General features: G+C 36.5%; 1 protein-coding gene across 1 annotated transcript in view; it reads right to left on the reverse strand.

The window, feature by feature from the left end:
- The window catches only part of PRKG1 (protein kinase cGMP-dependent 1), a 1,201,019-nt gene that overhangs the window by 1,114,068 nt on the left and 69,647 nt on the right, over positions 1-17,304 (reverse strand). Inside the window, exon 2 of the mRNA XM_019651487.1 lies at positions 11,784-11,950. Coding sequence (XP_019507032.1) covers positions 11,784-11,950 — 167 coding nt within the window. The remainder of the gene's footprint in view (positions 1-11,783; positions 11,951-17,304) is intronic.

Below are 17,304 nucleotides of genomic sequence, written 5' to 3' on the forward strand. Positions count from 1 at the left end.
AAACAAAAGACCTAAGTCAGAGCATATTGCTCTTCTGCTCAAACCCTCCTAGGGATTTCCATTTTGATTTTTTTTTAATTAAAAGTTCTTAACATGGCCTATGGAGCCACTGGAGTTCTGTTATATTACTGATTTCTTTACCTACTTCCCTTACCTCTATCCCCATAAATCACTCATTCTTCAGCCACACTGACTTCTATACTGCTTTTTGGACATATCAACCAAAACCCTGTCTCAGGGCTTTGCACATTTTTATTGTCTCTGCCTAAATGCTCTCCCCCCAGATAATAGCTTGGAGTACTATCACCTCATTCATGTCCCCGTTCTGAGGGACATGCAATTTATAGAGGCATTCCCTGATTGCAACATAGCAACCCCTTCCCCATCGTGCATGTCACTCTCTATCTCCTTACCATGCTTTGGATTTCACAGCACTTACCACCACCCTTTACAGATACACACACACACACACACACACACACACACACACAACATACACACACACACACACACAGGCATTCACTGATTGCAACATAGCAACCCCTTCCCCATCGTGCATGTCACTCTCTATCTCCTTACCATGCTTTGGATTTCACAGCACTTACCACCACCCTTTANACTCTCTATCTCCTTACCATGCTTTGGATTTCACAGCACTTACCACCACCCTTTACAGATACACACACACACACACACACACACACACACACACAACATACACACACACACACACACAGTCATACACTACATACATAACAAATATTTATTTGTTTGTTGTATATCCCCCCATTAGGATAAAAGTACTACATTAATGGAAGTTTTATATTCTTTGATCTCTATCATAACCGAAACACTTAGAACAACGCTTGGCACAGCACACGGTATATGCGAAATAAGTATTTCCTGAATGAATAAATTGGATGAACAAAACACAGTCTAACCAATATGCTTATAGAGAGAGAGAAAGAGGATGTTATAGGAACTTCAGACAAGAGAATCGAGCCCAGCCGGGAGGTGTCAGAGAAAGCATCTTAGCCGAGTTAACTCCAACATTGACGCTGAAGAGCAGTAATGTTTTAGTTGAGTGTTCTCCACGCAGAGGAAAACACATCCAGACCCACAGAGACACAGCTGCATACTCAAGGAATTTGAGTCAGAGCCACGGAGTGGTGAGGACAGATTCTAACCTGGAATCAGGGGCAGAGAATGAGTGATGGCTACCCTCAGGGGCCTGACACGGGACTTGATGCTTGACTTATATTATTTGACAAATGAGGAAGCAATAACTAAAAAATGTTAGAACATTTCTCCAAGGTTACTTTGCTAATTATACATAGCTAAGATAGCAAAATCTAAACAACAAAATCAAGATTCTAGTTTGTATCTGCTAAGTTCCAAACCCAGCTCTCTTCATTCCAATGTAGAATCTTCTGTCCTAAGGAGTTTAGATTTTTACCATGGGAAGGCACTGGAAAATGTTAAGCAAGGAGATGACATGAACACATTTCTGTTTTAGAAATGTCATGCTCATAGAATAGAGAATGCATCCAAGTAGAATAAACCTAGAAACAGGAAGACCTAGAGGACTGTTGAAAAAATTCAAAAGAAGTTGGGAAAGCCAGAACGAAAGCAGTAGCAGACAAGTACACATGATAGTGATAAGCTAATAGACTGACTAGTATTTGTGGATCAACAGATGTGGAGTCTGAAATAACTCCTAGGTTTCCAGTGTGGGCTGCTGATAGGAAAAAAGGGAGGTGTCATCCAGGGAACTGGGAAATAGAGCAGGTAAGTGTAGAGAGGATGATTTCAATCATTTCAGCATGGTCACGCGACCGCTTAATGGCTGGATCTGGATTAAACTCCCAGGATTTATGGCTTTTAGTCCAGTGGTCATTTCTCTACAAGACAACTAAGACCAAATGGCTAAAGTTTATGACATACAGCACATAGATATGAGAGGCAGATGCCTGCCTAGTTTAGTAGTCCAATTATGTTAAGAAAAGTCTAAGATTTGTGAGAACAGGAAACAAATATACTGTTGCAGAAAACACTGAGCTATAACTTGGCATGAAAAAATTCTTAAAATTAATTTTTCATCACAATATAATGTTATATGTATTCACGGTTGGAGTAAGCCTTTTATCTACCAATATTATTTATCTCATAGCAGCTGCCTTTAGTAGAAGAGGGTGGTCTTTCCAAGAACAATAAATGAAAGCAGCAAGGACTTTTTTGTTTGTCTGTTTGTTTGTTTGTTAACATGTTCCAAGAAAATACTTAACAGCATGGTGCTGAGATATCAAAAACAAGCAAATGCACTAGCAAATGAAAAAGGCTCTTCAAAATGCATCACAAGAGAAATTTACAGAGATTTCAAATTTCTTATTACTTAGCAATGTGAAGTTAAAAAGAGACATCCAATCAACAGCTGACAATTTAGGTCTACATATGCACTGAGAATACTACACTAGGACCATGTATAAAATAATGTATTCTCTTTTAATTTGAAAGAATTTAAAGTACTAAATGAGTTACTATATTGAGCCTTCAAAATACAAAATGTTACATCTTCTAGGACTTTTTAAGTGAGAAATTAGAACAGTATAAAATCATTTCCTTCTCCAAAAATGAAGAATGGATTCAAAGAATATTTGATCCTTCCATTCCTTTAGAACTATAATTAAAGTCTAATTACAAAAAACAAAAAAAATCAGCACCCTACTACACTAATTTATGATAATCTCTGAAGAACCCAATTCAATTCCCAAATCTTGAATATTAGAAAGTATGCAAACAGAACCCACAAAATGCATCAAGAATAGCTGTCAAACTGCAAAATGGAATGTAATTAAGAGAATAACAAGCATCTCAACGGAACTTACTTTGTTGATCTGTACTAGCTATTTGCTCCAGATTTAAATGCAAGCTTTACAGGATTTTTCTGTTTCTAATTTACTGAGACTTTATTTACAAAAAGTTTGTTTTGTAACATGGTCCTATTTATGTACTGTTTGCAGAAGGGGGAGTTGATATCTGAGGTTTGAACTTTAAATTAATCCCACTTTGTTTTCTGAAGCAAACATCCAGTTAAACATTTTTGTTTTCATGTCATGTGGTTTACAGCAGTAGTTCTCAAACTTTTAGCCTCAGAACCTCTTTACACTACCAGAAGTACTGAAAACCTAAAAAACTTTTGCTTATGTGGGCTGATGTTTACTCCATCAGGCTTTAAGACTGAAATTTTTTAAAAATACTTATTCACCTGAAAATAATAAACTTTTTATATGTTGAAATGTATTTTTATAAAATTAACTACATTTTAAAAACAAAAAATTTAATAAGAACCATGCCATTATTTTATACTTTTTGGAAATCTAATTGATGGCTCAATACAAGACAGCTGAATTCTCTCCTTCTGCATTCAATCTGCTACTATATCACACATAGTGGGGCTTCTAGCAAACTCCAGTGTACACTTGGGAGACAATGAGACAGAAGAAGACAAATAACATTGTTTGTGCCACTATGAAAATAGTTTTGACCTCAAGGAGCATCTAAAAGTTCCCTAGACGACACTTAGACACTTAGAGAATTGCTGCTTTAAGGTTATTAGTTTGTGATGCAAGATAAACGATGGCAGAGTAGATAAACACTGTCCCTGCTTCTTTCTATGAGCAACATTAAAATTACAACTAAATTATAGACCAATCAACCTGCAGAGCCATCTGAAGTCTGACAGAACAAAAGTTTTATAACTAAGGATATAAGGAAGCCATGTCGAGATTAGTAGGAGAGGCAAAGATGCAAAACAGGCTGGCCTCAAACCTTCGTGTAGCCTTTGAGAATCAGGAGGATTATCTTGACCATGGACGTTCCCCCCAGAGGAGCAAGGAACCCCAGCCCCACACCAGGCTTCTCAGCTGGGAGCACTGGTGCCAGGAAGTCACAACGTCTGGCAGTGAATAACAGTGGGGATTCTGACTGTCTGGGTGGGACGGAAGGCTGTAGGAAATCCAGATGTCCTCTTAAATGCCCTGCACACAGACTCACTTGCACACAGGCACTCACCCTGGGCTAGGGCAGAGAGACGGGGACTCATATGGGTACAGACTGAGGTATGTGACTTCAGGCGAGGGCTGGAGGACAGTCCCCATTTTCCCTGAGTGGGGTCCTCCTTCCACGCAGCCGGCAGGCAGGAGCCATCTTTCCTGTGTCGAGCCCTCTCCCTACACGTACAGCCAAATCTGAATCTATTGGATTGTCGGAGAAGTCATGACACATATTTGCAATGAAAAACATAGAAGACACTATAGTGCAAAAATAACTTCATTAAACACTTCCTTTGCTATTTTCCGTTGTCAAAGGAAATACAAAGAGTTTCATCTGTTCATGGACTACAGGCAGTCAAATCCACACTCTCCTTTATCTGGAGCACCCTCTCTACTTTTGTACAAAAAGGGGTTGTATGGAGGGGGGAGAAAAACATGGTAGTTAGTAATGCCTATTATGTGTATATGTAACCTAATTCTCAAGACAAAGAAAAATCTGCTGAAACATTTTTCTTATTTCATATGCTTTTGACCTTTAGAATTGATGTAGTAAAAATTTAAATTAATAGGATTAAATGAAAGTAAATTTTAAGACTTTCCATACAAGTCATCTTAATTTTCTTTTAAGAGAATGGCATACAAAATGGTGCTCAAAAATCTATAAGCTAAGGTCTTTTTCTTTGAAGACTAATTTTTAATTTCCTTGAGAGTTTTATCATCAATGTTTATGATTATTATTAATCTTCTATGTATTTTGTAAATTTAAATTTAATCATTGATAGAATCCAATATATGATATTACCACAACCCTCATCATCTCATAATTACCATCATCTCCTAAAATATAATCTGAACTCTGAGAATGAATAATTTTATGTAAACTCATATATACATACATGGGCACAAAGTACAAATATGTGTATATGTATATTTCCAACAGGGTATCAGTAAAATTCTTTGCACTGGAAATATTGGAGCAAATTAGTACAGGTCCTTAAAAAATGACTTTAAGTTGAGGGCATGTACCATCATTGAGTAAACCATCAAGAACTGCATAAATGTATATTAAGATTGTTGCTGACGGTATTAAATATTCCAAAAAATTATGGCATAGAAGAGTAGTGTAAAATGATGCTCTTTACACATGAGCTAAATATAAAATATAACACCGAATTATGTTCTAGCCATAAAAAAACATATATTTCTTGAGTATGTATATAGCTTTCAGTAGGCTACTAATTAAACTCTACTGGAAACAAATGCACACTTCTTTCTTTTTACCAGTGGGGAATGAATGATCTTTTAAAGAAGTATGCTCAATTTTTGAAGGACAATTTTAAACACATTGACTATTAATTGTGATTTTGTGCAAAGTTTTAGTTTTCCTCTGTAGAAACACAATTAAATGTTTGTGAAATGCAAAACCACCTTTCACAAGAGTTTGGCTACCTTCAGTAGATGCTTCTTTTAATACAACTTTGCTATTCATAAATGAACAGAGTAACTTAATTGGCTTTGATATTGAAATGTGTACAGAGTAACTTAACTGTTCTTCTTAAGTTACACAGGACAGCAAACAGCAAACAGAAATTATATGAACTGGTTTTAAAACTATTTGCTCCCATTATTCTTATGAATAAGTATAAGGTAGTTTTGTGATATACAGAAAGCAATTTATGTCAGTAAAGTTGGGCAAATTAGGCAGGAAAAAAATGGTCTAAAATAATTCATTAATGTAAATACATCAATAATAATTCCTTGACATTTTAATATGCACGAAATGTTATTTCTCAGGAATTGATTTTTAAGACCACTTCAAATCATCTATCATAATTCTAAATCTCTGTGCACTACTTAAGGAACTTTAGTACAGAAATATTTTCATTTTTATCAGAAAGGAGTTTATAGAAGGGCCTGAATATAAAGACCAGACTCAGAATGCAGCCTCCCACAGTTCCAGTAGTTAAATTCAGATAAAATATGTGCAATTACAGGCTGTGTTTCTCAAATGTGGAGTGATGGGGGGATTCCAATAAGGACTTCAGAGACCTACTCTGATGCTCTCTGGATGGGGGTGTGGTGGCCTTGGCCATGGAAGTAACAAGGTGCAGATTCACTGTGCTAGGAGGGAAGTAGCTCCAATTTGTCCTACCCATTGAAAGTGTGCCAAAACAATTACTAACCATTCAGGGATTTTTCATTAGCGGGATGGATATTAAAAGCGTTAGTCTATCCAGCCCCACCCAAAATCATTGGAAATCTTGTTAAAGCCCCTGAAGAAATACATCTATGTGTTTTAAAAACGAACCCACAACAATTTTAGAATCCTGTTTAATGTTCAGCACATAAACTACTCGATAGATTCATGTAATAATAGTTGAAGTAAATTTTACCTCATTAGCAAGAAATCAACGTGTTTTACGCTATTGCAAGAAGGTACTAATTCACATTTTCTTTTTGTAGGTCAGCTATGTCATTTTTTTTTAATTTTCACCAAAAATGTATTTTAAACTTCCATATTTGGCATTCTCTCAAAATTGAAAAAGAGAAATTGATATTTCAGCAAAATGAATCAACATAGAAATAAAATCCATAACTGTTATGAATTAATAATAAGAGAAAAATAAATACTAGTATCTTTTTTAATATAATCCAATTTCAGATTTACCAATTTCAGATTAACTTTTCTTTAAATTGATGACTTTTCAACTATCATCTCAAAAAAACAAGCACAGCAAGTTGTGATTATTTTAACGTTCAGAAGTCTTCAAAAGTAAGAAAATCCACATTATTCACATTTTCAATGTAATAAATTTAATTCCACCATTAATAATTTAGAAAGAAAATGAAGAACTATTTATCAGTAGAACCATATGTGATGAGACTATATTTTTAAATATCAAACAAAGACTTAAATAGCCAGATGAATATGAAGAATACTACCCTTCAAAACATGTCAGTTTTTCAATAATGATATTCTTGATCAATATAACTTGTTAATTTTTATTGAATTGTACAACAAATGCCATTACTTTATAATGGTACATCCTTATTTATTTTAGCCAAAAAAAAAAGTATTACTCAGCTTAATCGCTTATCCCATTCATCAAATCTGTCATTAAATGACGTGATTATTTCCAAATATAAAATCTACCCTCACAGGAAAAAGAAATTGCTATCATCAAGCATATTTACTGTCCCCTGAGGACAATGTATAAAGAATCCTAAAATACATTGGAAAAAAAAAACATAAAAGCAAAAATATATTGCCTTCTCAGCTTTCTGCTTTGAAAATGACAACTCTTTTAGATCATAACTGTGGATATATTGCTTGATCCATAATACCTTACATACCTAATTTACTCTCATGCCTTTGTGGACACACATACACATACATACATACATGAGCATGAGAAATACTGCCTTCCAGAATTTCTTACAAAGACACAAAAAGCACAAACCAAGAACAAGATAGATATAGTTGGTTATATTAAAATTAATAATTTCTATTCATCACAAGATATCACAAAGAAGACAAAATACAAAGTAAAGATAGGAGAAGATATTTGCTATACATGTAATTAACAAGGATTAAGCTCCAAAATGTGTAAAGTCAACCAACCAACCAACCAACAGAAAAATGAGACGACTACCACAGACACTTTACAGGAGAAACACAAACAGCATGTGAACATATAAAAAGATACTCAATCTCATTAATAATCAGGAGCAAAATAATCCAAATATAATCAATAGTAAAAAGGATAAATAAATTGGGTTATATACAGAAGATAATATTGAACAGCAAAAATTAAGTAGCAGAAGAATGCATGCACTATTATTAGATTTATATGATATAAACTAGAAAAACTTTCAAAAGTAAACATGCACATTGCACGTAGGGGTGGTTTTTCAAGTGGGAGCCTTTGGAAGACTGGCTTCTCCTAAGTTAACTCAGGATATTCATTCACCGACTCACAGACGGACTCTTGGAATTTGGGAAAGGGTTGGGAGGCTGTGTTACAATTCAGCTACAGGGAATCAATTCCTCCTCCACCCACACAAAGTTTCTTCATGTAGATGCTGTGCAGTCACTGCTGGAATGCCTCCTGAGATGGGGCTTAGGCCATCCCATCAGGCTGCTCACTTCACTTTTGGAGTATTAATTCTACAGTCTACTTCCCTACTTGCACTTTTTCTTTGGTCATCTAGATTCATGAATAATAATTCCCTTTTCCTGGGACACTGTTTTAGCACTTAAAAACAGTTATCCTTTCCTCTGCACTTTTCCATCTGTACATGAAAAACGTCAATTTTTCAAAAACACATGTTATGCTTCCTAGACTTGCTCAAGTATATGAGAGTCTTTTTTGAAGATTTTTATGATAATTTTTTTATAAATAGATGTTTGTCTTATTCTGGTTTTACGTGAGCAATACATAAGTTTGCTCTTTAACAGCATTTTAGGCTTGGTCCTGTAAAGGAACTGGAAAAATAACTTTTAAGTGCATTGGTTATTCAACTATTCTAAAGACAGCTCTCAGATTAACATGAAAAACTCATAAAGCCAAAAGGCAACACCTGATGTGGGAGAATAAAATGGTCTGTTTCTCATGTTAAATTTACTGAGAGGGCTAATTTATATGAAAATGAACTCCATCTCTTCATACTCTCAAGCAGTGTTTTGAATGCCAACTGACATGGTGAGGCATTCATCATTAATGTTCAATTTTATATAAAATCCTCCTTTGAATGTCAGCTTTCAGTACATCATTTAATTATATAAAGACAGGAAAAATATTTCAGGGGTCAGGGGTTATAGAAATGCAGTATGAATTTGTGTAAGTTTACTATCAATGGTGGCTAGTATAATCCATGTCCATGTTGAAGAATAAATACTGGCGGACATCAGCATCACAGGTAGACCTGGTATCTACCAACTCACTGGGAAAGGAAGCAGACAACCAGTTTTCAGGAGACAAAAGTGAAATCTCAGTGCAATTAACAGAATCGTGAGGCTAGTCCCTGAGAGTTGATGTGAATAATCACAGATCACTTAACATAAGCTTACAAAAGTCCTATTCAAAGAATCACTGTGTGATGAGCTAAAAGAAATGTTCCCTTCTTTCTTTATTTTTTTAAACCTGTGAGAAAAAACAAAATCAATGCTATTGATTGTAGACAGAAAAAATAGGGCCTTGAAAGTACACAGCATAGTCCTGAACAATAAGGACACAACAGTGGACGAAGATTAAGCCAAATCACAGACATTTTTCAATAAGAAAAAGGAACTAATAAGAGGAGAGGAATGGATGTGAAACAATCTATAGAAAGGTCAGTAAGTGGTTCAATGTCCAGAAAAGCCAATCAGGTACTTATAGGAAAAGTCCAGATTATTTTCTTTTTGAATTATTGCCATTCAATTTTTATTGTTTTCTTGCAAATAACCAAGAAATTTTTTCAATCCTATGGTTTCATGATGCACATCTTATATGAGTTTCCAAAATCTAGGATAATATATATGTAGTGAAAGCATTTCCAATCCATATACTTTCAAAGTTAACACTGCCCAGGCACTAGGCATGGGAACACTGGGGCCAGATGGGCAAGATTTTCACAATGACATACTGTTTGCATGATCTTGGCCACGTTATTTAACTTATTCACACATCACTTTTTCATTTATTAACATGTAGCTAATATAATACCTACCTCTTAAGGTTGTTATGAGTATTAAAATTGTAATCCCTATAAAGTGATTAAACAATAACTGACATATGTAAGTGCTAAATAAAAGCTATTATCATTAACAAGCACCTCAAAAAAAATCATGATTTTTATATAAAAGTTTAACTTAAAATAGCCAATGGTGAAAGAGCACTAACCATACACTTGTCATTTTTAGAAAATACAATGTAATCTATCTGCTTCCACAATGATCATAGAAAACGCTCAAAGCCAGTATCCCTAAGCAAAATAACCACATTAATAGGTACAAATTAGACACTTTTCAATATGCAAATATCAGATAAGGTTCCCAAAGATGTTTTACTCACATCACCAATTCTGAATCAGTAAATCAGAATTTGTTTTATTTTGGATGACAGTAGAATGAAGTTTATCTTTACCATAATAAAGGAGAGGAGGACAAGAGTGTAAGAATATTAAATGTTATATCATAATTAAGGCCAATGTCTATTCGTTTAAGAAAATAAACTATATTTGTAAGAGGCATTTATATATTTAAAAACATAATTAAAATGTGAACAGCATTAGCAACTTAATCTACTTACACAGCTGCCTTAAGCTAATACCAAACAACTGTGATCAAAACTTGAAACTGAAACTTCTACAAGCCAGCAATGTTAAGTATCTGAGAGTCACACAACTTATTTTGCTTGAAAATACATGATAATACATTTACACTACCTCCAGACAATTTTCCCCAGTCATCCTAATTAGTAAAGTCTTGCCATATGACTACTCTCTTTTGTTAAAATGATGAGAAACTTTGGCATTTAGGTATGCAATAATACTTGGGACACTTCCCAGGCTTAAAAAAAAAATCACTTAAGGCACATACAAGACAAGTATTTTATGAAGAAAACTTCATTTAACTGAAGAGAGACAGAAAAAATTGGACTGATTTTCCATGTAAACTCCTGGGTGTTTTTCTGAATGTCTTGATAATAAGCAAGTGTGTGAAAGATCCTCTCTATCCTATTATCCATTGTTGCTCTAGTTGCTACCCTTTATAAATATTAATGTTCACAGATGGAAAATAATCCATCTATATCAAGAACATTGCTATCTAAATTTTAAGAAGATTGAATGTGTTGATAAAAAACTAATTAAAAAATGAAACATTTCCTCAATTAACACCTATAAATATTTAAAGGACAGGGTTTTGCTTTGTTTTTTAACTATTTTGATATAAGGATATTAGCACAAGATGGGCCAACTTACACTGAACTGGATAGAATTACAGCTTGAAGTCAGAGTAGCATCAATTTATAAGATTACGGTCATTTTAGTGACTTGAACACAAATCAACAGTCATTATTTCAGGTTTCTTTCTTCTCATGAAAGGAAAACATGCCATTATAAATTCCAAGTTAGCAATAGACATTATGAAAATTTACCAAAGCATAAAACATATATACACAATGCATGCCTCAGTTTTTTTCAAAGCAGTTTCTATCTCAGTTTGTCTAATATTTATTGAAACAAGCTTTCACTTATTAATTAGGCAGCTAATATGCCATCCGACCTTTATAATTTGCCTCTATCACACACATATAAAACACTGAAAACATTCTCTTTTTATGGAAGCATCATAGCAGAAAATGTAATCATATACTACAAGTTAAAGTAGAGTTGAAGACGCTTTGATTATCTGACCAAAAATACTTCCAATAGACCTGAGCTCCCACTAAAGCTTTGTGAGCTTGCTCAATGGTCTGACGTGCACGGTCTCATTCAGTGTAGTAGTAAACAGCTTTTTTCCACATTATCATACATTCCTGATGTCTGAAAAAATATGAGATTTTCATATTAATATTCTAAACACAAGCACTTCATACAACTAGTATCTAAGTAGTGTTCCACCTCTTTTCAAGCTGTTTCTCAACAAAAAAAAAAGTAAAAATGGAATTGTCTCATGTCATCTGTGTGCAGGCTAAGATAAAAGGGAATATTTGAATGTCAAACGATCAGAATTACAAGCCATACCTTCCATGACATACACCAGTGACCCGACATCTCCTTCCTTGATGATGCAACTGTCTTTCCCATACTCCACTGGGTACATACAATCCACAATCTCCTGGATCTGTGACAGCTCCAAGTTCTTCATAAAGTCATTGTCAAGGATGGCTTCCTTTATGAGATCCTTGGACCTAGAGCAACAGAGGGAAGATTTACTGGCACATCTGACAAGTGCTCTCACAGTGTGTGAGGTTTAGCAGAGCCCAGCAGTGTCCCAGCACACTGAAAATGCATTTTCTTGTTAGTAATCCAATAATTTTCTGAAAGCCCTGAGAACAAAGTAATTCCATGGCCACAGAAAAGGCAATGAGAAATTTTCCTTTAAGTAAAGTATCGTTTAATGAATATGTGACAAACAAGCAAAGTCACAGAATTCCATATTTGTTTTAGAATGTTTTTTAACCACAAAGATTATGGAAAAACCAACGGGTAAATACTTTAAATTGAAGTTTGTAACTTAGTTTAAAAATGAATCCAAACAAAATACAAAATGTTACAGAACAAACACTATTATTACTATTTTTATAAATTATAAAAGGACATCAGGATGTATGATGCCTCTTGTAGACTTTATGCTTTATGAAGGGAGGGGTAATTTTTAAATTTTCTCTACTGTTTGCCCAGTGTCTACCACAATACTGGTTATAGTATCAGTGTTTAGGAAACTTTTTGGATTAAAAATATGGTAAGAATTGGATTTCTAATTAGCTGTTTGAAACAACTGGTATAAATTTGACAGTTATTTATCCATACCTCATCCTTCTGTAGAGAATATTTATTTCTTCATCAACTAAAATTGAGGTAATGAGGAAGATAAATCTCTACTGAACGAGAAGTTTCAAACACAACATGATTTATACATGGGATTAAACATGTAGTCAGTGTGAAAGGTATTTACAAATTCTATAATTGGGATTCAGTGGTTAACAGGAAAGTTTTGCAGAACTCAAAAGGTGGTGTGGTGATAATTTGATTCACTGGGCTAATAAGCTCCAAATGACTTCCTAGGATACAAAAATCAAAGTGAACAGAAATCAAAATATATTTTGTCTGGAGGAACACAATCAGGCTGTACGATCACAGAAGTCAGAAACTGGATAAGATGAAAGCAAAGAACTTAGCTACATAGAGGGGAAGCAACACATTTGGGATTGTATATCAAAAGTCTTAACTTTAAAAGCATTTGACTACAAGCTGGTCTTTGTCCATATTTGCTTAGCAAGTGGCTTTCAGGGAAATGAATTGCAGTTGTAAATACTGACTAAAGCATTAGCTCTCCCATTTTTGAATGGCTTTTCATCTAGACCTCGGTCTAACTGGATTAGCCTTCACACATTATGTTTGTTTTTTGTTTGTATTAGTTTCAGGTGTACAAAACAATGTAACAGAAATCTACACCCCTCATAAAGTTATAACCCCCCTCCCCCAATCTACTACCCCTCTGACATTATATATAGCTGTTACAATTCCATTTACTATTCCCTATGCTGTACTCCACATCCTGTGACCATATATATATATATATATATTAAAGCCTTGGATTTTGAGTAACATGGTTTGCGAGGGTTCCGCAAGATGAGCAAACGTTTCTAATACATGTAACGTGGTAAACGAACGATGTCTTGCAATACGAGTAGTTTGTTTCCAGAGCAAATTATGCTCGCAAACCAAGGTATTACTGTGTGTGTATACAGATGGATATAGATATAGATATAGATAGATAGATTAAATTACAGTTGATATGCAATATTATTCAGCTTCAGCTTCAGGTGTACACTGCAGTGGTCAGGTACCTACACCATCCATGAAGTGGTCTCCCTAATAAGACGTATGTCCATCGCATACCCTACAAAATCTTTACATTATTGATTATATTCCCCAAACTGTCTTTCATGTCCCTGTGGCAATCTTGTGGTTACCAATTTGTGCTCACCTTCTCCCTTATCCTCACCCTCCTCCTATCTAGCAAACCATCAGTTTTTTCTCTGTATCTCTGAGGCTGTTTCTGATTACTTTGCTCATTTATTCTATTCTTTAGATCCCACATATAAGTGAGATCATATGGTATTTATCTTTCTCTGTCTGACTTATTTCACTTAGCATAATGTTCTCTAGGTCCATCCATATTGTTGCAAATGGTAAGATCATTCTTCTTTCTGTCCGAGTAATACTGCATTGTATACACATTATGTTTTATAATGATTTGGATTCAAGTAATGAAAAGTTCTACATAAAGATGAAAACAATTGAAAAGTTATCAATATGAAAAATATTCTTAGAAAGGACAGTTAAAATGCAATTAAAATTATATTAAGAGTGTTAATGGTATGGAGAAATTCTCACACTATTTTTTACGTGAACAAGCAGAATACAGAATTACTTGTAGATTAAGAAAGTATGTGTGTGATGAAATATAAAGAAAATAGTCTTTGACATTATTAGGTATATCTGGGACCCAATCCAAGCCGTGCCACCTAGTAAACCTTGGGCAGCTTGTCTTACTTTTCTAAATTTCCATTTTATCACGTGTAAATTGACATTTTAAAAATGACCAACCTAACAGAATTATATGTGAGAACCAGTGAAAATATAATGTTACTTTCAGTAAATGGTGGGCAATAAAGGTGGTAGGAGTATTAATTGCAGCAGCAGTAATAAGAAAGGAAAAAATAGAATATACCATTAAAACTTAAAACAGTATCAGAGGGAAATAAGATGTTGGCATCGGTTGTCTTTGGTGACAGAATTATATTATTTTTCTTTCTACGTTCCTCCATTTATAAAATTTTCTACAATGGGAATGCTATTTTATATTGAAAATCTTTAATTTTAAAGGTAGTTTATGAAAAGTGTGCTATAAAGAAACATAATAATTATTGCTCATTTAATACTTGTTGGCTGTAATTGGTATGTTCAATATTACTCTTTTAAATAGATTCTCTTTCATATAGCCTGTGTTTAAATACTAATGGCAGGAATTTTCACCTAATAAAGAGATGGTGATGAATGCTAGTGGCTAAGGACTTCAGAATAGGCTCCATTTAAAGTCCGTCTGTGACTGGAGACAACCAAGATGGCACAGTGGGTAAACGCTATGTTTACATTCTCTCACAACCACATCAAAATAAGTAAACTACAAAACAACCATCATTGAGAATCACCTAAAATCAAGCTGAACTAAGGATGTGCAGAAGAAGCCACCTCCAGACTGGTAAGAAGGTCAGAGATGCAGAACAGGCTGGTCCCATACCTGTGTGTGCCCATTAAAGATCGGGAGGGATACATCGGCGGTGAGGGGTCCCCCCCATCCCCTAGAGGAGTGAGAGATCCTGGCCTCACTCTAGCCCAGGGTTCCAGTCTTCTTCTCCGGGGAGAGAAGTCCCCATAATTTCTGGCTGTGAAAACCAGAGGAGAGAGGTCAGCTGAGTAACTCAGTTGATTAAGAGCTCACTCAAGAGTGCGAGCTCTGAGCAACAGGGTCGCCGGTTCGATTCCCAGCTTGAGCTGAGCTGCTGCTAAGATGCCAACAGGTGGCAGGATGGCTCAGCTAAAACAAACAAACAAACAAAAAAACCCCAGAAGAGACTGTGGCTGATGGAAACAGTGCGGCTGCACTCCCAGGGGCTCCTCTTAAAGAGACTGTGTGCCGACTTACCCACCGTGGAAACACTCGCTCTGAGCTCCAGTGCTGGGGCAGCAACTGGAAAGGCAGCAGGGACGAATGGTGAGGAACTCAGTTATCGGGCTTGAGACCGGGGCTGGTGAGGCAGCTTTCCCCTGGACAGGGGAGCTGGCGGAGGCCATTGCTTCTTTGTTGAGCCCCGCCTCCCTGTGTGCAGAGGCAGGCGGACACCACATCTGAGTCTCTGCCATCCATTTGCCATGTCCTAGTCATTAGAGACGTGGCCCCACCCAACTTTGGGGCACACCGAGGCTGTTTTCAGTGCTTTTTTCATGCAGACCTCCCACCTTGGCACAAGCTGCAGACTTTCCTAGGGTCTCTCAAAAGCTCACGGAACCCAAACAAGCAGCATCAGGCCTGAGCGTGTCCTGTACCACTGGCTGAGTAACCCTAAGCCGGCACTAGCAGCAGCTGGCCTTGGTTCAAGGCTTGGCCTCTCAAAGCGCTTCCAAGCACAACACAGGTCGCAGACATCTGTGGATTTTTTTCTAGCTTCCGCTGGGTGACCCCAGGTGGGGCACAGACCCCAGGCTGTGGCTGAAGTAGATCTACAGCGGATCCCCTCCAAGGTGGTCCTGGGGCTGGCACCCCCAGTGGCCAGCTTCAAAATGAGCTGGAACATCACCCAGCTATCTCCAAGTACGACACACCCACAGGGTGGATGGGCAGCTCCAGAGTCCTGCTGAGGCAGATCCTGCTCCGTAGGGGCAGCCCCTGCACCACAGCTCCTCCACTGTAGTCAGGTCCAGTCCTCACAACCAATGAGCCCAAGGGTCAATCCTTCCCAATGATGTGCAATTATCAACCAAGGCTCAACTACAAGAGGGGAGCACACACAACCCACACAAGGGACACACCTGGAGCACGTGGCTCAGGTGACCAGAGACTGCACCACTGAACCCCACAGGACTGCTACTACATAAGTCTACTCTACTAAGACTGGAAGACACAGCAGCCCTACCTAATACATAGAAACAAACACAGGGAGGCAGCCAAAATGGAGAGACAAAGAAACATGTCCCCAATGAAAGAACAGAACACAGCTCTAGAAAAAGAACTAAGCAAAATGAAGCTAAGCAATCTATCAGATGCAGAGTTCCAAACACTGGTTATAAGAATGCTCAGTGATCTCAGGGAGAACTTCAACCGAGAGACAGGAAGCATAAAAATGGAGATGGAAACCATAAAAAAGAATCAGTCAGAAATAAAGGATACAATAATGGAAATGGAGAATATATTACAGGGAATCAACAGTAAATTAGATGAAGCAGAGGATCCGAACAGTGATGTCGAAGGTAGCAGAAAACATCCAACCAGAAAAGCTAAAAGTAAAAAGAGTTCAAAAAATTGAGGAGAGTTTAAGGGGCCTTCAGGACAATGTCAAGCGTACCAACATTCACATTATAGGGGTACCAGAAGGAGAAGAGAGGGAGCAAGGAATTGAAAACCTAATTGAAGAAGTAATGACAGAAAACTTCCCTAACCTGGTGAGGAAATAGACATACAAGCCCAGGTAGCACAGAGAGTCCCAAACAAAATGAACCCAAAGAGGCCCACACCAAGATACATCATAATTAAAATGCCAAAGGTTAAAGACAAAGAGAGAATGTTAAAAGCATCAAGAGAAAAGCAGTTAGTTACCTATAAGGGAGCCCCCATAAGACCGTCAGCTGATTTCTCAACAGAAACTTTGCAGGCAAGAAGGGAGTGGCAGAAAATATTCCAAGTGATGCAAAAGCAACGACATACAACCAAGGTTGCTCTACCCAGCAAGCTGTCAATTAGAATTGAAGGACAGATAAG

The sequence above is a fragment of the Hipposideros armiger genome, unplaced genomic scaffold (assembly GCF_001890085.2).
Source record: "Hipposideros armiger isolate ML-2016 unplaced genomic scaffold, ASM189008v1 scaffold_161, whole genome shotgun sequence".
NCBI classification, from domain to species: Eukaryota; Metazoa; Chordata; class Mammalia; order Chiroptera; family Hipposideridae; genus Hipposideros; species Hipposideros armiger.